Source organism: Stegodyphus dumicola, chromosome 10 (genome assembly GCF_044657685.1).
Source record: "Stegodyphus dumicola isolate Sdum_Otavi_A_Nest chromosome 10, ASM4465768v1".
Taxonomy (NCBI): Eukaryota; Metazoa; Arthropoda; class Arachnida; order Araneae; family Eresidae; genus Stegodyphus; species Stegodyphus dumicola.
Genome location: NC_140777.1, coordinates 181,554,969 through 181,577,232, shown reverse-complemented (window position 1 = coordinate 181,577,232; position 22,264 = coordinate 181,554,969). Strand labels below are relative to the sequence as shown.

The following is a 22,264-nucleotide window of genomic DNA, read 5'->3' as shown; positions in this document are numbered from 1 at the left end:
CTTACCAGTATATCCGGGTTTACAGACACACAGAAATCCTATATCCATTGCTTCACAAGATGCACCATTTAGACAAGGTACAGAAAAACAGTCATTAATAGTTAGCTCTGCCGAGACAGGTGCAGCTTTTTTAATCACTTCGTAATTAACTCCTGCGGGGAAATTCATTAAAACGTTTATTTATAAAGATTTTAAACTAAACGTTTCTTAAGAATAAGCTTGAAATAACATCAAGAGGAGAAAATGATAAATTTTAATACATAAATGTATAAATCAATAAACAGAGGTTTAAGAATAATAAATTTTGTTACATATTAAACATAATTTCGCGGTTCTAATAAAAACATTCAGTGGTGTCACAGCCCTAGTGATCCAAGGCCTGCAGTGCCCATATATCTGCTTTCTTCACCGTGGGCCCCGGGGTGCAAGAGCATATGTCCTGGACAAGTGATCAGTTTGTCGCAAGACCCCCCCCCCGGTGTTTAGTCCCCAAGTGAACTTGGTACTCATTTTATCGACCCACCCAAGGGATGAAAGGCTGTGTCAACCTTGTCCAGCCCAGGGATCGAACCCCGGACCTATGGGACTGCTGCGCATCGCGCTAGCCACTGCTGCCACCGGGTTTCAATTTAATAAATTTTATTTTCAATAATTTTTTTTCATATTCTAAATATTGTTACGAAATGTCCACCACGTGGTAAGATAGCGTCCCCGCAAGGCATGCTTACGGTTGCAATAAAATGCCAAGCAGAGGCAGGGTTGCCAGATTTGGCACGAAATCGCCCATTTGACGACAAAAATAGGCGATATGCCATAAACGGATGGAAAACCTTCTAGAACGAATTCTTACCCTTTGGCCCAGAATATTCTCGAAGGCAGGCCGAAAGCTATACAAACCCTGCTGGTACGCAGAATAGAGAGTATCTCGGAGTCGAGTTGGTCGTCGAGTGTACCGCGAGTTGGTGCATCGAGAATGTGCATCGAGAGTGTGCATCGTTGAGGCTATCGAGTGCATCGCGACTTGTATCGCGGTGAGTCTCGAGAGTACGTGGAGTTCCGAGAACGACCGAACCGAGTCGGGAGCTGCACTCTAGTGCTTTGCCGTGAAGCTGTCTTCACCGTCCTAGCCTGAAGGCTGTGTTGCTAATTATTTCAGCGTGTTTGTCGTAGTTTTTCGACGAACTGTAAACGTGTTTTTGGAGCTGTCCCCGAGTAATATTGGGTAATAAATTGTGTTTTTGTTCTTCATCAAGTATTCTAGTTACTCATTCTAAATCCACGAGCCCGTAGAACGCAACAATATAATAAAATTAGAATACAACATAATTTATTGTATCATTTAAAGCAACACAAATATAATTTAACTTGTTTATTTATTCCTACCTTCACAAGCACTGACATTTTTAGCTCCCTGCATTCCAGTTCTAGTACTTCCAGGACAGCGAAAGCATGATTTTTCTCCTTTGTGTGGCTGGTAAAATCCATCTGGGCATGGGAAACAAGGTTGCAAACCTATTCTTGACACTTCTCCTGGTGGACAAGGGACTGAATAAAGAGAAAAATTATTAACTTCTGCTTTAATTCAAAATATATTTAAAAATATAGTCAAACATTCACCTGGCGGCCATATCTCTATTTCTAAAAGTAACCACTATATCATCTCTCTAAAGATAATCTCTTCACAGCAGATCAAATCCTTTGGAACTGTGGACAATCATTTCAAACAAAATTTTATCATAATCATGGTTCGGTTATAAGCATTAATTTGCTCAAACATCTTGCCTTTTTAAAATCTTGAACAAGAAAAAAAAATATTTTTTTTTAAATCTAAAAGCTTCAAGTTCTATATTACACCCAAGGCGGCCTTTTTCTAACGTTTTGTGGGTTACCTTTATTAAATATCATGTTCTTAGCACTTAAACCCTAAAATTCAGTTCAACAGCAATATCACAAAATATTTAAAACAGCTTATCTTTAGAATTTCCGACACACAATTTCGCGGGCTGGAGATAATTTTTTTTCCCGTACAATTTTTTTCCGCACCCCACAATTTTGTTCAGCTCACATTTTAAACAATGGACGAATTTAGAAAAGTAAACTTTGCGTAGCTAGCGGCACAGCCGAAAGCAGCACAAGAGACAAGCGAAGAGAAGAAGAGGGAGTTGCAATATAATTAAACTTTTTATATACTGAATTCCATTTCAGATCACATGACACTTTAAAGTATAGAATTTTGGGTTCAGATTTCATCAGCAAGTGCACAGCAGAACTGCAGGGAGTAAAAGTTATTGCTGTTATTTTTAGAATGAAATGGAATTTAAAGGGCTATTAATTTATTATTTGAAAGCTAGATTTTATATTTTACATATTAGATATTTTATATTTTACTAAATTCGTCCATCGTTTAAAAATTTGAATTTTAAGAATTTTAAAATTATTTATTAATAATCGTAATAAAATTTATATGAGAATTTAATTAAGAAAAAATATATTAAAATTTGTTTGGAATTATGGTAAATGAATGCTATAATTATCAATAACTGTATATTAAATATGAAACATGTTGAGGGAGTATTGATTCAGAAACAGAGGCCTGTTTTACCTCTGCATAATTGTTCCTTTTATCCTCCTCATTTAATATAGGCTTCCGCCTTATTTAAATTTTTATACAAGATTTTTATTTTTTTTTTATACAAGATTTTTATTTTAATGGAGTGTGTGTTTTTTAATATAATGGAATGTTGTAGTGGAATTTCCATAACCACTCATGAAAATTAAATACATGAGTCAGTTTTAAGGTTTAAGTGGTTTTGTCCAAATAGCTGGATATGTGTGTACTAAGAGAAAAGCTCTGGGGTCTTCCAGTTTGAATAAAATACAAAAACTGTAAAATGTAGTAATAAAAGTAAAAACCATAATTTCAATCACGCTGTTTCAAATGATAAGTATTACTTATGAATGTGAAAATTAGTATGGTATAAAATTTGTAGATTTATCATTATTCGCAATAATTAATGGGTATATAAAATTTTATGTCTCTTCTGAATTCATTTTAAAACAGTTTTAATAATTCATCTGGGGGAAAAAAAAAGAGTTCTTTATTCTGTTCTTACATGCAGATGTCACGCGATGGCGTCGTTAAATTGCATTCGATAGCGGTCAAAATGGATATTTTTGATAAAATATGATACTCCGATTATTTCGTGATTACAATACTTCCTTTACTTCGTATAAGGAAGTAAAAAATTAGTGTTAACAGTCATTTAGAATAAAAAATCATCTTTTTTAACAAAAAATTGTAGGCACAGCTTCAGTATAGCCCACCCAGAATTTTAACCAAAAAATATCGCCGAGAGCGGCGATAAATGATATGATGTGGTAACCCATACGCAATGTAAACAAGAGGATAGAATTACGGTTACAGCTAATATAGTAGTCAGCTACATTTATTCAATTTTCAATAAAAATTACTGAGATATCCATTTACTCATAGTTAAATGCACGTGCCAAGTAAAAACATTTTAAAATGATTTCGCATCCTCTGAAAATGCTAATGTTGCAAGAAGATTGCAATAAAAATTGGTATACTTACGTCTACATTCGGTGTGGCTGCGTACGCCTCTTCTATGAGTCGTAGACCCAGGTGGACATGGAATACAGCCTAGCTGAGCATATTCTGGTTGGTAATAGCCAATCGGGCAGGTTTCGCAAGGTTCTAAGCGAGTAGATGAGAAACTGCCTGGCAGACATTGTGCTGAAAAATATTATGAAAGTTTTTTAAACTAAAATATCTGATACGAACACCACACGACTTCCTTTGTGTGGCCTAAATTATACATATTTTTTTGCTGCACTTCATTTGAATTTCATTCCACGAATTAAATGATCCCTCAAGGCAAGTCGAAAATGCCATCAAAACTTGATAATTTTGAAATTAAATACCCAGGTTCAATTTTGTCGTACGCGAAGTCAAATTTCTTGCAATTTATTTTTTCATAACGAGTATTAAATGTCACCAAATATAAGCACAGGAACTGGAAGACCGCATTAAAAGTTAGATTTCGTTATTTGTACAAAATTATTATCTTTTCTTTAAAAAAAAATTGGCATTGCCGTAGCATGAATATTTTCGTCATTTAAAACACTTCTGCAACTGGAAGTGACTACGGACAACTGGAAGACCAACTCGATTGCGAAAATAAAGGCCGAACATATTGTATCGATGTATATATATGCACCAATTATTAAATATATGTGTTCATCAATTAGTTGCCAATTTATTGAGTAAGAATTATGCAGACATAAAGCAATAAAGCAAAACTATGAACAATCAAGCATATACGACAACAAAAATTGAATTTCAAATAAAAAGGATGAAGACATTTATCATAGGACGGGGAAAAATACATTAATCTTACATATATATAAAGCAGAATGTCTGCGTGTTTGTTCGTTCGTGATTAACTCAGTCACTACTATAGCTATCGTCACCAAACTTTCTACAACTCTTTTCTGGGTCCTGAAAGAGGTTGAAGTCCACTTTTTTTGAAAAAAAAAACAGAAAGCTAAAATCAGAGATGTTAATAAACTCTGAAAACGCTAATTTTCGCCCTCATTTTTTCCGAGTGGCAACAGTTTCGCAAGCTGGTAGCAGATTTTCAAATTTCGAAAGTTGTTGCCACTGCTCGCTTTCAAATCGAAGAGTCTGCTGATGAAAAAATTCTCTGAGTTTTACAATGAAGTAAAAATAGCATTGCCAAACATTAAATACATTATTTCTGATTCTAAAAATTCTTGGGAAGCCATTTCGACCGTTTCCATCTTCGTACGGCTTTAATCAGACGAGATATTAATTAAAAACTCTGAAAACATTAATTTTTGCGCTAATTTTTCGAGTGGCAACAGTCTTGCGCGTTGAAGATAAAAATGTTTTATTTCGAAAAGTGTTGCTATTGCTCGCTTTCAAATCGTACAGTTTGTTATTCAAAAATTTGTAAGTTTTACAAAATCTATGCAAATAAAGAAGAATGTCTCTGTGTTTCTTTGTTCGCGTTATTGATTTTTGATCAATTATGATCCATTTTTTGCCACACTGAATCGACTAAAATTGAATATAAATGAAATATTGGACGGAACTTGAGCTTTTACGACCACTTGATTAGAAAGACGAAAATCATTAAGTACTGCGTGCGGATATAAAGAGAGAGAATTAGTTTATTTTTCTATGGAAACTTTTGATGTGGGTTCCCTATCGCATCAGATTGAAAAATGCATGACTATCAATCCTATTTTTTTGCGTCGTTATTCGAGAATGATGACAGCGGTATCGTTCTCTCTGTCGCTAGCTACTTTTCTCTCAATGTAACTTAATTGGCATCAGGTACTTCCACTAGTATTATAGACATGAAGAACATTCGGAAAACTACTGTGATGAAAAAAAAATATGTCTGATTAACGTGCACGGTAATTTTAGAATCCTTAAAAATCAAATTTCGAAAATACCAACTATGCTTACCTTTGCACTCTCCAATGCTCTTTGACTGTCCTGTTGTGGTAGAAGTTTTACTTGGGCAATGTAAGCATGATTCCTGACCTTCCTGGAACTGGTAAGTGCCTGGATCACAAGCTTTGCATGTTTCCGACATAACATGGAAATGTGTTCCCACCGGACATTTCACTGCAATAGCAATTTTACTGAAATTTACTTCAAAATCGATATCAAATTTTGCATTATGGATACTCATAGATTAACTCGTGAGCTGTTTTAATCATAATTATTTGTAATCACACTAAGCAGAACTGTATGAAATACCTTTGCTTTAATCGGTAAAAATACGTTGTTAAAGTTATTACTATAATGTTAGCAATAAAATGTGGAGTACTTAAAATTTCCAATTGATTTAAAGATAGAAATTTAACAGATCCATACATCTATGGTTTTTAACAAGAACTTTGATTTTTAACAAGAACGCTTCACATAATTTCTAAACCGAACTTTAATTGTGGTAATTATAGATCTCTTTAAAATTTACCTTATCATTTTTTCTCCTTATTATATTTTAAATATATCTTTATTACATTACATTCAATTATACAGAAAACTTGATGTGTCGACTTTTGGTTCTGTCTTTATGTTTTAAATTTATACCTAACACGTTCCTCTGGAAAATTAATAAGCTCTTGAAATAACCGATGGTACTTAACCTGTTTTTCTCCCATGTGCTTTTACCACAGGTGGGAAATCACTCCCTCTTCCTTTCCCAAACTCGAGAAAAAAAAAAAAAAAAAAAAAAAAAAAAAAAAAACATAATACATAGATTTATTTTTAATGTATTTTAAAAGTTGAACAACAAAAGATATAGAAAATGTTGATACACACATTGGCCAAGGAATTAGAAACACAAGATGAATATTTTATTGGACTAACTTTTGCACGGATAATTGCTCTGATTTGTTTGGCCTTCGAATCTACATGCTTCTGGAGTGCATGCAAGTCCAGAGAATACCATGCATTGGCTATGCAACTTCTTAGATTTTGTAAATTAGATGGAAGAGGAGAGTGCTTCCGGATGCATCTTTACGCCATATCCCACACATTTTTTGTGAGGCTAAGATCCCGGCTATGAGGTGGCCTAGCAAGGTGTTGGAAGTCAGACTGATGTTTACCGAACCAATTTCAACACTTCTGGCACGATAAATAGTAGCATTATTGTCCATGAAGTATCCGCCGCCATCAGGGTAAAAATGCACTTAGTCTGCCAGTGTATCTAGATATCTCAAGGCTGTTTATTTACACTCGAGGAACAGCGGGGCACAACTTTCCTGCCAGCACAGCATGCCCCATATCATGATACTCCCACTAGACTCTTGCACAGTGCCAGTAAGGCAAAATGGATTCATGGCTTCATGGGGTTCTTGCCAAATTCGACGTCTTCGGTCAGTGCAAAATAAGGTGTAGCGTGATTCTTCCGACCACATGACCCGTTTCCAGTCCTCAGCTGTTCAGTATCTTCTTCCCCGACACCAGTGCAAACGAATTCCTGCATGCCGGGTAGAAATCAATGGTTTTCTCACAGGCACCTGACTAAGCATTCCTATCTTCTGCAAGTGTCTGCGCATGGTTCGAGCTAAAATCTGTTGGGAAGACGATCTGCTCCAGTTGAAGCACAGTAGAGTCCTTGTTCTGCCGTACAATTCGTCGGATACGACGCCGATCATTCTCTTAGAAAACTGTGCTCGAACCGCAGTTACGTCTCTTAAAAAAGGGCTGCGGGTTCTGATTCCAACTTTTTAAACCCTTTAAATGGCTTAAAGTTAAAGCATTAAATAATATTTATCATTATATTGCTTATCTGAACTGTTATTACACAGGCAAAACAAATGATAATTAAACAAATTTCACTATTTAGATTTATTCAAAGTAATAATTGATAGTCTCGGAATACCTACGACAGATATTGCCTTTGGCAACTGTTCCAGTTTCGCAAACGAATATCGGTTCGTCTTCATCAAATACCACGTACTCAACGTGCAGCCTGTTGTTCCCCAATGAAACATCAAGTTCGCCATTGTGCGCGGCATCTTGCAATAACAGCATCGCTTCTTGAACGCTGTTCATAAGGTTATTCTGCTCTTTCCTCTCTTCCGAAGTATCAGCTATAATTCCTAAACGAAGGAAAATGCATTACAAAAATAATAATAATAATAATAATAAATAAAATAAAAAAATAATAATAAATAAATAAATGGATATTCCGTCCATTAAAAAATGGATATTCCGTAGGTCTATGCCTCGTAAAAACCAGTAGACAAAACACGTACACCTATATAGGTATCCATAGGCCAAATTCCTGTAAAAACTAGTACACAAAAATCTACAATTCAATAAAGGTACCTCTTGGAAAAACCGCTGCACAAAACAGTAGACAAAAACCCATAAACAAAACCAATAGAATTATACCGTAGCGGTAGCGTAGATTTGGTATACAGGAAAATTCATTATGTTTAGCTTGTAATTCACCTGGCTCCGCAGTGCACTTCGAGTCTGAATGTGAATTACCCATAAAGTGTACGACAACAAATGAAAATTGCAAATTTTGAAAATATAAGTTATGATAAATTACGCAAGTTTTTCAAAGAGATTGTAGACGTTATTAATGGTAAAAGGAGTGTGTGGCGTTTTGTATAATTAAAAATTATAACTGTGTCGACTAAAAATTGTCTCTTAATTGCTTTTGATGCAAAAAATGCACAATTTACCATCATATAAAAAAAAAAAACTGAGCTTAAGCAGCCAAATAACAGAGTGGACGTATATATATGTTATTTATCCAAGTTTTAGGAGGCTGATTGCAACCAAAAAGGGAAGTACTTAACCAGATATTATAGTAGTTCCATATACAAAATTTCAGTGTTCTACGACTACTCGTTTTTGAGTTATGTGAGGTACATATATACGTATGTACAAACGTCACAAAAAAAAAAAAAAAACTCTTTTGTAGCCATATTAAATCCATTTTACTATCCGTTTTCAGAAAACAAAAGTCCTTTATTCTCTCTGTACTTATAGCTGTAACGCAAAAACATTGTTCAAATGGATGCAAGACCAGTTGCAATGGATATTTTCTTTTGAAACATGATATCCGAAATTTTTCGTGATTACAATACTTCCTTTATTTCGTACAAGGAAGCAAAAAAAAAAAAAAAAAAAAAAAAAAGATTACGAACATAATTTCATCTTGGTCATGAAATATAAAACAGCTGTAACATACCCGAGTCTGAACGAAATAATTATTATTAGTTATAACTCGAAGAAAACTGCTTACAATTCAATACTTTAATTTCTAAAGTCTCTTAAAGGTTAACGATAGCTATGTTATCCAAATTTAAGCTGTTTCCAAATGTAAATAAATAATAAATGTAATTATTCACTCGAGTTGAAAGCTCCTAATTTAACTTAATAATAGTGGCAACACTCGACTTAAATTAGGCTACAAAATTTCACAGGCATTAGTTTGTACTACAAAACGATCGCACTGTGTTATTATAAATGTCTTCTTTAGGGTTATCTATTTTTTAAACATCGTTTACATTGTACGCATTTCCTGCACAATCAAACCTATAAAAAAACAAGAAGAGAAAGAACAGCTTGCTTAAAGAGCTTAATTATTAGATAAAACATAAACCTTACAAGTATCCCAGGCAGCAGTATATAAAACGTCTTTAAACCGACTTTCCGCTGAAAATTCTGTATTGCACTGATGCTCCATTTTCATATAATGAGAAAGAATTTTTTTTACGAATACAGCTTCTTTCAGTGTTTCCCTTAAAGCTCTACAGCTCTATATGATTACACACTTTGACGAAACAAAGTGTATTTCGTTAATTTCCAGTTAAATAAACTGGAAATTAACGAAATACATTACTGTGTGTATTGCAATGATATTGTTGCGCTTTTTTACAGGTTTGGGGATTTAAAGTGATTAACGACGAAACTTGATGAAGTATCAAAACCCAATTTATTTATCCAGTATTATTCAGAACAGCTCCAGAAAGCAAGTTTACAGTCGTCGTAAAACTACGAAAAACACCCTGACACAATCAGCAACACAGTATTCAGGCTATAACGGTGAAGACAGCTTCGTGGCAAAGTACCAGAGTACAGCTCCCGACTCGGTTCCGTCGTTCTCGGAACTCTACGTACTCTCGAACTCCAGCCTTCAGGCTATCAGGTTATAATGGTGAAGACCGCTTCACGGCAAAGCACCAGAGTATAGCTCCTGACTCTGTGAGGTCGTTCTCGGAACTCAACGTACTCTCGAGACTCTCCCCGCTACAACTCGTGATGCACTCGACAATACACTCGATAGACTCGACGATGCACTCTCTAAACTCGCGATACTCTCGACGACCAACTCGACACTAGACTGACGATCAACTCGCTAGACGAGGCACTGACTCACTCGACTAGATTCTCACTCACTGACTGCTACTCCGTGTGCACGAGGCACATGTGAAAATGGCGATCCGCACAGAATAGGAGAATTAAAAATAGTGTCACACCAGCTCTCAGAAGCTCAGCATCGAATCTCGTCCATCAAATATCTCCATCTGCCAGAAGATTTTACCGATTCTCCATCTGGACTACTACTCCGCGTACAGGTAGGGTTTATATAGCTTTTGGGTTGCCTTCGAGAGCATTCTGGTCCAAACCGGTAAGAATTCGCTCTAGAAGGTTCCGCTTATGGCACATCTCCAGTTTTCAAGCCAAATGTCGCCAAATGGATAATTTCTCGCCAAATATGGCAACCCTGTCTTCCCTTGCCATTTTTTGGAAACCCTAAATCCGTCTTGCGAGGAAGCTATTTTACCGCGGCTGGACATTTCGTAAAATATTCCATTTCTTTTTTTATTTACAAGCACATTAACATTACGAGTTGATAACCTGTTGTTTTTTAATTTATGAATATTGATGATAATGTGGCTTTAAGAGAAAGTCAGTTCGAAAATAAGCGCGTTTACAATGTTGTATTTTCTAAATTATTAATTCGGAACAGGAATTTTTTCTTGTTATAATTAGCATTAGCTTCAACGTTTTGGCATATGTCTTGTATTAAAACAATAGCAGGAAAAATTAAAGGAACAAATGGCCCGTGTGGAAGGTGTGAATGTGGCACGTGTGGAAAGGAGTGCTAGGGGTTGATTTAAATTCTAATTTCAATGTCCATACGAATAGTTGAATAGGACGTTCATATGCGGATGGTTGAACATGTCGTTGAGAATGTATCTGACTGAGGGTTGAAAATGGTATGCCACTAGAAGAATGGATTCAAGAGCTATACTACTATATAGCTAAAAAATTTGTAGAGATCTAAGTGTAGTCAAAAAAAGTTCCGTGAAGAACCTAGAAACGTTTTAAAAATACTGGTAATGGATGCAAACAACCAAGACAAGGTAGGAAATGTAACATAAGAGATTTTAAAATCGTTGTTTTAAAACTGTTAAAAGAAACAGACAATAGATGTCAGCTCAGATTGTAAGGGAATTCGGTGCAGATACAGACACTGGACTATCCAGATATACCCTGAGTTTAAATAATGGAGCTGAATGCAGGAAAACCAAAGATTTTGTCCCGCTAATTGGGGCTGCGAAATGCGCCTGGTTCCAGTAGAGCGGATTAGCACACGCCTGTTGATGTGATGGACCAGAAAACATGATTCGTCGGACCATGCAACTTCCTTCCATTCTTCTGATGCCCCATTCCGATATTTCTTGGTCTACTGCAGACAGACACAGCTGGAGATGACGTGTCGTCAGAGCAGGGACACGGCTTCGGCCTCCGGCTGCGCAGGTCCATATGCAGCATGTACGCTGCATAGTGTGAAACACTGTATGGGTCACCACTGTTGTAGCTGGTGGTGATTTCGGCTGTTGTAGCTCTTCGGTCACGACGAACAATGCGTAGCAATCTCCGCTTTCCACCGGAATCAATGCGCCGTCGACGTCACGCTGCTGGCCGGCGACTTGTCGTTTCACCATCCATACACCACCTTGGATATTCGTATGAAAAACAGTTTTCCATCGCCGGGGCTATAACAAGGAATTTTCTAAATTTCTAGTCATATATGCTAAGCCCTTACACAACGACATTATGCACGAGGAAATAGAGTCATTTCTTAGAAACATAATGAACCAAGACAGTCTGTCTAAGAACATTCCCGTTCTTCAAAATTTATTGATTATTATTTTTCTGTAAAAAACTGTTTGACTCCCTCTCCCCAGCCACAATAAAAGAATAATACAGTTTCAAATACAGGATTACGAAATTATTAAGACCAAATTTCCTACCTTTTAGGTGAAATTCTAATTCAATTTTATTCTGAAGTACTTCTTCTAACATCGAATCAGTAGAAGGAGGGACATCGGAAGACGTTCTAGGCGGAGGCAAATCGCGAATTTCCATTTCTTGTGCAGTTGCACTAAATCCATACAAGGATGACCCTAAATCCTGGCTAAAGCTTTTGTCCACACGATTCGAAGGATCGATGATTTGAGAATCTTGACTTCCGAAGGTGAGCGTGCGATTCATTGCTCCAGACTTCGCAAGAAGATGTGTGTGCGGAACACCTCGTTTAAACCGGTAAAAATGTCCACGAATTTCGTCCCACAGTTCACGTTTTCGACGGTAAATACTGTTCGAATTTTCTTCGATTCCTAAAAAAAAGAAAAAGTGGTCATCACATATTGAAGAAGAAAATTTAGAGTAAATGAAATAATCGGTAATTTAATGAATACATGAAACACCGTAGTTTATAATTCGATAGAAATAAAATGAACTTACATGTAATAACTAATACACGTGATTTTTCCTCACACACAACATTAAATATGTCCTTTGAACATTTACTACATGGGCTCGAATGTTATGCATTTACAGTTTATAACCGTAACACTCCATTTATAAAAAGACAAAAAAAAAATGTACTCCACAATCTCACACAAGTGTTAAAGTTACCAACAACGGCAAAAACTGAAAATTCTCAAGTTTCTTTAATTTTACTGGGAAAACGTTTCTTACCTGAATATGTAGATGGAAAATCAAATCAACCGAAGTGGGGGGGGGATGATTTGTTTGGGCATCACTTGATAACTACCAATCAAAGTGTCAGCTATTTTGAACGCGAATGGTTTGTTTGACAATTACTTTTATGAGTTGATGTGATCGTTTTTGCGAAAATGGAAAAAACTGAGTATCGCGCTGTCATTAGATACCTGTTTTTGAAACGTAATAACGCCTACTCAGATTAAATAGGAGTTGGACACAGTGTACGGGAACTCTGCACCATTATTTACTACAGTGAATATTTTGGGCAGTTAAATTTAAATGTGGGCGTAGCAGCTTGGATGACGATGAACGCTCGGGACGGCCAAATGCTGCAACCACTAAAGAAAACATCGCTAAAATCCACCAAATGGTGCTGACGACCATCGAATCAAGGTTAGGGAAATTGCAGAGCCTATGAGCATCTCCAAAGAACGTGTTTGCCACACATTGATCCAAGATTTAGATACGCGCAAGCTGGTAGCACGTGAGGTGCCGCGTTTGCTCACTTTGGACCGAAAACGTGTCCGAATGAACATTTCCACGGCTGTGCTAGCGCAAGAAATCGGAGTTTTTTCCACTATTAATCACTGTAGATGAAACCTGGATTCATCATTACAGCCCAGAAACAAAAACACAGTCAAATCAGTCGACTACAAAGGAAGAATTGGTTCCAAAAATGGTAGAAACTGTTCCTTTTGCTGGGAAAATGATGGCAACAGTTTTCTGGAACAGCTATAGGATTGTCTCAATAGATTCTCTTGAAAAAGGGAAACCATTAAAGAAGCATACTATGCAACTTTACTTGACAAGTTGAAGGCAGAAATTACCGATAAACAGCCACATTTGCCAAAGAAAAAAATTTTGTTTCACCAAACAGTGCTTCATCTCATACCTCAGCGGTTGCAATAACGAAAATCCATGAATTGCGAATTGCGATTTGAGCTGGCATCAAGTGGCTTTTTTTCTGTTTTCCCTAAGCTAAAAGAAGCACTTAGAAGACAAAGATTCCCATGAGGAGACATTACAGAGAAAGATTCGGCATATTATTTGGGCAGGTTAAAAGGGTGGGAGCATTGCTGGAATAAAAGTATAAACGTAGAAGGGGACTATGTCGAAAAATAAAGGTAATTTTAGAGGAAAAATATCTTTCTTCTTTTTTAGGTAGGAAACTTTTCAGACAGTGTACGTAAACATGCCGAATTAATCTGTCACCAAGATAGATCAAGCATCATATACATCCATGCTGACTTTAGGGAGTCCAAGAAATATCTATAACATGATTAATAGCTGTTATGTTATGACGTACAAACACTAAAGGTAAAGTGCATATATTTTTTCGAAGCCGATCAGAAATAAACAAATTTGGTGATGTTAAATAAAAACTGATATTATTATTTCAAACAATTAATATAATAATTCTTATTCTATCAACATTCAATAGCACAAGACAACAGAACTATTAAGTATTAAAACATAGTTACACTCTAAAACGTTTCTTTAGGTAACATTTATTCTCATCCTGAGCATTTTCTTCAAGATGCCATGTAAAACGTATTCCAAAAATAATTTGACTGTATGAAGATTTTAAATTTTTCTCATATTAGGGTTCGTTCTCATATATTTAAATACAGGATACTAATAATATTCACAATCCGTTCGCCTAAAATATTAAAAAGTATTTCACTGATGACACTAAACCAATAATGAAGGTTAATTTAAAAATCAAACGACAAAAGTCAGTGTTATATTTAAAAATTTTCCAGGATTAGTTTCGGTGATTTTACTACCTACAGCTGCCAAAGTGCAAATGAACGAGATAACGTATAGTGATAAGGTAATATAAAATTCGGAACTGGGCTTTACTGTCTAGTTAGAAGAGTGACACTCGAAGACAAACCTGGTCTTAATCTCAACACATAATTTTATTTCTTGAAAACTAACTTTTAAGGCACATATTCTTTACACATCATCGTGATGAGGGCGATATGCATTCGACAGCTTTATATAACTTACATTTCGTTAGATTATAGACAACATAGGCACGTATGAACAACAGCGAGCGGAGTAGGAAAAAGGAGCACGCAGCAACAAAGCTCGAAATATATACCCAAAAAATTGTCTTTCATTCGATTGGACAAGAGCTGTCCCACTGCACGAGGATTACACAAACGAGCCTGAAACGTATTAATTTTGAAAAGACGAAGTGCACGAAAATTATTATAAACAAGTTCTACTTTTAGAATAGAAAAAGAGAGATACACAGATTAGAGTGAAAATAGGGCTAATGCCATTTTAAGCTATAATTTTGTTTTACCAATTTTTCATCTTGCATACATATATTATATATACATCTATATAATATAAATATAATGCAAAATAAATTAAAATAAAAGTTTAAAATTCATCCCACATTCAATTCGGAATAAACCATACGCAAAAACAAAGCCAAAAGCACAATGGTAACCTGCAAGAAAAAGGGGGGCCAAAACAAACCTACCAAAATGTCAACCTTCATTTTGGGCCACAGGCGTAATAGCTCCTTAGAGTGTTGAAACCGTTAGGACTTCAGCCAATTTTTTACGATCCAGCCTTGAGCATGGATTCATACCAACAAACATTTCATGCAGTAGTTTTTCTTTCAGCAGGGCTTTAGGCTTAAAAATTATGTTAGCTGGCAGCTTGCTTTCATCAGCAGTGATGCACGGTATTACGATACAATGTTACTACGCCGTCCTCCCGACCCTTGATAGTGTTGCTGTTGTTGCTAATGCTCCACTTGTTTGACCTATAGTCATCAGCCCAAGCCCACGAAATTCTTCGTGGCAAGGAGTGCAAGTTTTACGCCTGCCGTTGGCAACAGTCTTGAGCCTTACAGGTGACAGTGCGATTTAGCTCATTTCCTCCACCAAGTTTGATGGACAACACTCCTGGTTACAAGACCTTCTTGATGGGAGAAAACCGAATCCAAAGGGGGTTCTCTCCTGATGTGACATCACGAGCGAGGGCTATCGTACTGAGGCCATCTTCTGAGTATGAATGTAAACAAAGCGTACAATTAACCTAGAAATTATGTAGCAGTAACTATTCCTTAACTAGAGTAAATTTAATTTTTAGCAAGATATATCGAAAGTTAAGTTTATTTACTAGTTCACTTTAATGTTTTCCTTTAATTCATTCTGTTTGACCTGTACTTCTTAAAATTAGTTCGTTATACAAACAAATATTTTTATGATAAATGCAGGGCTTAATTTCTAAGATTAGAAGTCCCGGAGCCCTATGGAAGACCGTCAGCAGAGAGGAACAAGAGTAAATAAATAAAATGACTATTAAACTGATTAATAAATTTAAAATTAAATAGTTAATTATTATCAAATTAATTACTATACATTTAATTAGTGTTTATAAATTGCTATTTAATCAATAATTATTATATAATTAATTATAATTTAATTGATAATTATTAGAGAGATAATTACTTATTATTTATTGAAATAATTAAAGATTGAAGTAATCAACTAATTAAAATTAAATAAAATGTAAAGAGATAAATTGAAATTTAATACGCGATTTTTAATACAATTTTATTGTTAAAATAAAATTTTCGAGATAAAATTTCTACTGAAATTGTTATTCAATTACATAAACGAAGTGCCGCAGCCTTCTTATTCAGGGCTCCGGTGCGTTCCGGCTAGAATTATGATTTATTACAAAAACTAAGAAGCACCGGAGCTGAGATCCCGTGGGTTCCGGCCCAATTTAAGTTCTGATCGTAGGGAGGGGGGGGAGTACTTTTATCATCACAAAAATTAAATATACTTTAAGTACAGCTGATGAAAATTCCAGGGCGAAACAGAATGAAGGTATGAGTGGGTGGAAACAAAAAATGAAGGGAATCTTCGTGAGAGAGAACGTTCTCTTTGACCGCGGCTCTCTGTTGATATAATTATAGCCATCAAGCCATGGAGGTAAGAAAGGATTTCCTACCTCCATACATCAAGCAGAGGGGTGTCAGGGGTAAATGAATCGGACTGAATCTGACTCCTATGGATGAATGTAAAGTTGCTGGTTAGGCTTCCCCCCCCCATTAGTGGATACTGTGGGAAGACGATGTATAGGACGTGCTTGAGCAGTTTATCTCAGTATTTCACTTTTATCCTTCCTGCGAGGATAACTAACTGTAAGCATCGGTAACAATACACTAGATACAATGGCATGGCGAGAAATTTAGGCGTTCCTAAACAAACTCCTCCAAATTTATTGCTTTTCTTAGAGGGAAAGGCATGTGAGTGCATGTTACTTGAAAGTCTCATGTTCTCATGAGTTCGCATTTCTAGGGAAATAGAGTATTGCAAGGTCTGCGTATTGTTAAACTAAAACGTTGTGAATTCTAATTTTTTTCCCTTTAAATTGTAGTTCAGTTTTATAAAAAGAAGTACGGAGGCTAAAATTGTAATTTATCTTAAAAATTGAGAAGCACCGGCGCAATTTAAGCACTGGATAAATGCAAGCTAAAGAGACTTCCCCCCATTTTTATCCATTTCTAACACATTTATTACATATGCCATAACAAGTATGCCATAACACTCATGTTAAATACTATAACAATTTAGTAAATTTCTCTTGTATCTTTCATTTTCAAACTATGTATCAAACACTAATCTCATAATGCTTTATCAGAATAATTCCTTCTTATAAATTAGACAAGAATAATAATATTAATAAAAATTCTTCAAAGTTAAAAAATATTGAGCTCGAGCTTGTACATATATTTTGTACATTCACTAAGCTTAAATAGGAGTGCATTAATAATTATAGTCTACAGCGTATTAATTATATAGAATTAAATAATTCACTGTAATTCCTTTAGTAATTATTTAAATAAGGTGCATAATACAATGTTAATTAAATTTTTACAGATGCCGCGAAAATGTTCAATTCAAACGCTTTAAAACTTTCGACGCAAAATGCCAAAGCGAAATTAAGAGTCCTTCTGGCTAAAAATCAGCGGCCTAAGCGGCTGCCTGTGTCACCTGCAAGGAAACCTGTCAGTATTAATATAACAATTTTTTTTAATACAATGCTGGGAATTCTGGGCATCATTTTTATTCAGCTGTGTAAAATGAGCTAGACACGTCTTTTCATTTCTTTTATGAAAAAAAAAAAAAAAGAAAAAGAAAAAAGAAAAAAAAAAAACTCTTAATTTTTAGCATTACTTGAATAAAATTAAAAAATAAAAGTGCCCTAACTGATGCAGGGCACATTCTTCGTCATTTCAAAGTAGCAGCAAGCTAAACAGCAGAAGCAGACGCTTATTTATTTATTTGTAGTATTATTATTTTTTTGATCGACCTTACTCTATGATACTTAAATGAAAGTAGCGCTGCTTTCTTTTTAGTAGGGAAATGTTTAAGTAGGGAGGGGGGCAGAAGCACGAACAAAATCAAAATGCAACTGCAATAAAAAAAAATGAATAAAGTGTAGCCAGGGTACAGAGCTACAACAGGTAAGAAAAGGGGGAAGTAAAAGAAAAGGGAGAGGAGAAAAAAGTGTAGAAAATAATAATAATAAAAATTTTTAAAAAAAAAAAGAGAGAGAGAGAGAGCTTATGGTGCGTGTGTGTGTGGGAACGGGTCAGATCCGTGTCCCGGGGGTGTGGGTTCTTCATTCATAAAGAGCTCCGAGTACAGGTTTCTTTTTGGCGTGGAACGCGTGGAATCTCAGCCATGTTAATATTCAACCGCTTTTAGCCTCCCAAACTGGTAACTACATTTGGCGAGACAGCTCTGATGTCTGGTTTCTTTCGAATCGCCTTTCGATTACAAAGCACTTCCTGCATAGAAACGTAAATGATTTCTTTATTTGTTAAAGAATCATTTTACTGTGGTTAACACATACTTGGGCGATTTCCCCGACATAAGATGCATGTATATGTTACCGGCAAAGTTTGAAATTCAGCATTCTATACAATGCCTAGGCATTGTATAGAATGCCTAAACCTAGCCGGTAATGTATGAAACGATTCATATTTCACACATTAAAAAACCTAGGCATTCTATAGAATATCAAATGACAAACCGGCAAAGTATGAAATACGTTTCGGGACAGTGGCGTAACTAGAACTTTTGGACCCCTATGCCAAAAGTTCCAAAAAATTTACAGTACTAAAAAAAAAGGGAGGGAAAGAAAACAATCTGAAAGAATTTCCTTTATTTTAGCGAATTTCGCAGTTTACCAGTCTGTTGTTGCATTCACTTCTGTCAGCAGCACATTTGTTTAATCTTTTTAGCTTAAGCATCAATTTCTTCGCACATACGCCACATACAGAAAACACCAAAATCACAAAAGTTTTAAAAGCATATGTTTAGAGAACCCCCGATGCAATGTTAAGCGTTGGCATACATTTTTATTTATTTATTTATTTATTTTCTCTCCAGTTTATTAAATCAATATTCAGTTTTCTTAGCAAGATGGCGAACAATTTTTTTTTCCTCCTTTCATTATTTTATTTCATTTTTATGTGTCAAGTTTATTTATTAAGCATCCCGTTTATCTTACGGATCTTGTATGTGCTTTTATATTACTATTGCTCTGTGCTTTTCTGTAATTAATATATGTCTGAGACATGACAATATAACAATTAGTTTAGGATTCTGATGGACTTCATGCATAATTATCCCCTTAAAAAATCGAAATCGTGGTAATACTTTGGCATGAAAATAAGTAGTCAAATAAATGCATGTATGTTATGAATTATATTTTTTTTTTCGTACTGTCAAAATCAGAGTTACATTTTCTTAATTAGCTGTGGTTTCATTTTCTTCACAATTCGCTTTCGATTCGAATTATTCGAAGTTACAAAACTTTCTGATTGTATGACAGCATTAGTAAGACTTATTTTTAAGAGATTTTGAAAAATATTTCTGATGTGTTGTATATTTATATGTTACACACACAATGTGCATTTAAGAATAAATGTTACTGAAGCAGTTTTCGGAGGCCTTACTTGATCGATTGCCTTGCATACACACGATACCCTTGCCAGGTAAATGAATCGTTTCCGGTAGAGCAAATGTTAACGACCCACGCTTCGCACGTGAAACGTGAAGTTGGAGTAGGAGGAGAAGAAAAAACACCTTTGCGGCTAACAGAAATAGTTCTTACTTTTGGCGACCTAGAGTTTTTTCTTTTACTTCAGTTGTATTCTTTCAAAATATTTTTTTTTCTTTCGCAAGAACTATTTTTCCACTCGTAGCTACCGCTACGAATCGTTATTTATTATTTTTTTTTTTTTTTCTGTCTACCCGCTGAAAGAAAATTATCTATTAACTGTGATAATAGTTTGATAAAGTGGAAGTACAGTTCTTCGATATAGAAATTACATTTTATAATTTCAGGATATACATAAGTTAAATTTTTGAAAATAAAATTGATAAATGAATTCAAATTAACCGTCTCATCACCGAGAAAGTTTTCCGACGTGCGTCACAGGAGAAAGATTAGTTTTACACCCGCGAGAACGGGGAAAATATAAATATTACTCTGTGATTTTGGGTAAAATTTATAGTAGCGGCATTTCCTTTTAATGATGATAACATACTAATTATCAATAATTAATACGGAACAATTTGTAAGATATATTTTAATTTTATAACAGTTGTTTTAATTTAGTGAACCTTTCCTGTCTTGCCTCGTTTCAACTTACACCTCTCTACCAGAATAAGGTTTCAGAAACCATTTGAATGCAAATGAGGAAGAGATAGTATTAACCAGTTAATTGTAATTGACGAATATACTCGTCATGGAGAAGAGGCATGATTTTGTGTATTGACGAGTATACTCGTCGTACGTATAAAGCAAGGTAACAGAAACAGAGAAAAGAAAAATAATAACAAAGAAACCGGAGCTAGTGATTGATTATAATGAAAAAATGGGTGGAGTGGATATGAGCGATGGAATTATCATAGCGTACTGCACAGCAAGAAAACGATTAAAAAAGTACTACAAAAATATATTTCTCCATTTCTTAGACGTTATGTGTCTGAATGCATTCATATTATATAAAAAAATAATGGAACATTATCGCGTATCCATTTTTTGCTCAAATTTATTAAAGACACTTTTGCGACGTATCCAATTGAAAGAAATAAATCGACACAAACTCAGTCATTTAGACCTAATATAAGCCAAGTAGGCGGAAATCATGTTCCGGATTATACACCCGGAACATCGAAAAAAAACAACCTTACGCGAAGGTGTTCGCATTGCTACAAACGTAAGATCAGGAAGGAATCGCGCTACCGGTGTCCGATTTGCAAAGTCCTGTTGTGTATAGTACCCTGTTTTGCTGAATATCCCTCCACAGCAGAAATTTAAATTCTTACTTTTCTATGTATAATATTTAATTTAATTGATCGCGCTTTGAGTTTAATATATATGTAATATATGCTTATGTTAACCAAATAAGTAAATATTAGTAATAAAATTTTCAATTTTATGAAATTAAACCCATCTTTTTTATGCAGTATCTTACCAGCGCAACTTACTCTGTGATGGACGAATATACTCGTCATGGCTCGATTCTGGCGACACAAAACGGTGCGCACTCTTAAACGAGGCCGCCACAGTTAACTGGTTAAAAGAAAGTTCAACTTACTTTCGAGAAAGAGAGAGAGTTAGCAATCCTGAGTAGCGCGTTTTTGCCTTCGAGCTACGTCTCTCTAAGCTATTGTTACGCTCGGCCATATCATTACGTGCCTTTGGATCGTTCGTCGGCTAGTTTCGATTAAGAGCCAACTACATTAGAATTGTGTTAGCTTCTCGAAATCTCTTAGATATAGTTCTTATTTTCTTACTTTTGAGTTTAAGCCCGAGTGAAAGCTTTGCTGTAAGCCCGAAGAAAGGGGCCGACTGTTAATCTTATTTTGAGTAGATAAAAGATGATTAATCCTTCTTGAGTTTACGACTATGTCCTTTGAACTAAGCGATAATTCGTTTAACAGTTCTGTAGGTTTCCCGACACTTAATTTAAGAGAATAAAAATGAGGAGCTCCATTAATAAATAATAAGTAATTTATTAATAAAAATTAATAGTAATAAAAGATAAAATTTATAATTTGCTTCTGTTGGTTATTATCATATCACAAGATTGAATATCACTATTGTATTTTCACGTGGTTAGGCCGCATACATCTATAATCCTCACCCCGTTTCTGTAAAGATGTACTTGGGGAAAAATAAAAATTTTAGAGCTCCCCCGAGATACGAGAGAACACAAGTATGCAAAAATATAGCAAAAATTCTAAAAAAAGGTACGAAATGATGGTCGGAGCTTACTGTTGTATCTACTCAAATCCAGTACGAACAGCGAGCCACTCAACCGGTATAATGTTTAGCGTCGCTGACTGCCGTGTCGAAGGGCCCGGGTTGGAAACCCGGAGAAGGCATGGATGTTTGTAAATGTATAGTGTCCGTGCGGCATGGGGACATTGCAAATAAGCGGCTAGCCGAAAGTTCTCTCGAGAGGTTGGTTGTAAGCGAAGAGGGATGGAAGACCCTCTGAGCCGTTATCAGGACTTGCATTCCTCTTGACTTGCTTTGGAAACATGACTGGTCCTGAATAAGAACAGGGAGCTTACTCAAGCTATGTTCAGGAAAGTGTGA

General features: G+C 35.5%; 1 protein-coding gene across 1 annotated transcript in view; it reads right to left on the bottom strand.

Moving 5' to 3' along the window:
* LOC118191546 (sushi, von Willebrand factor type A, EGF and pentraxin domain-containing protein 1-like) overlaps positions 1-22,264 on the bottom strand; it is a 287,106-nt gene that overhangs the window by 107,650 nt on the left and 157,192 nt on the right. Inside the window, exons 13-18 of the mRNA XM_085825956.1 lie at positions 11,848-12,213; positions 7,450-7,665; positions 5,516-5,677; positions 3,593-3,754; positions 1,384-1,545; positions 6-152 (exon numbers count right to left, since the gene is read on the bottom strand). Of these exons, the coding sequence (XP_085682082.1) occupies positions 6-152; positions 1,384-1,545; positions 3,593-3,754; positions 5,516-5,677; positions 7,450-7,665; positions 11,848-12,213 (1,215 nt within the window). The remainder of the gene's footprint in view (positions 1-5; positions 153-1,383; positions 1,546-3,592; positions 3,755-5,515; positions 5,678-7,449; positions 7,666-11,847; positions 12,214-22,264) is intronic.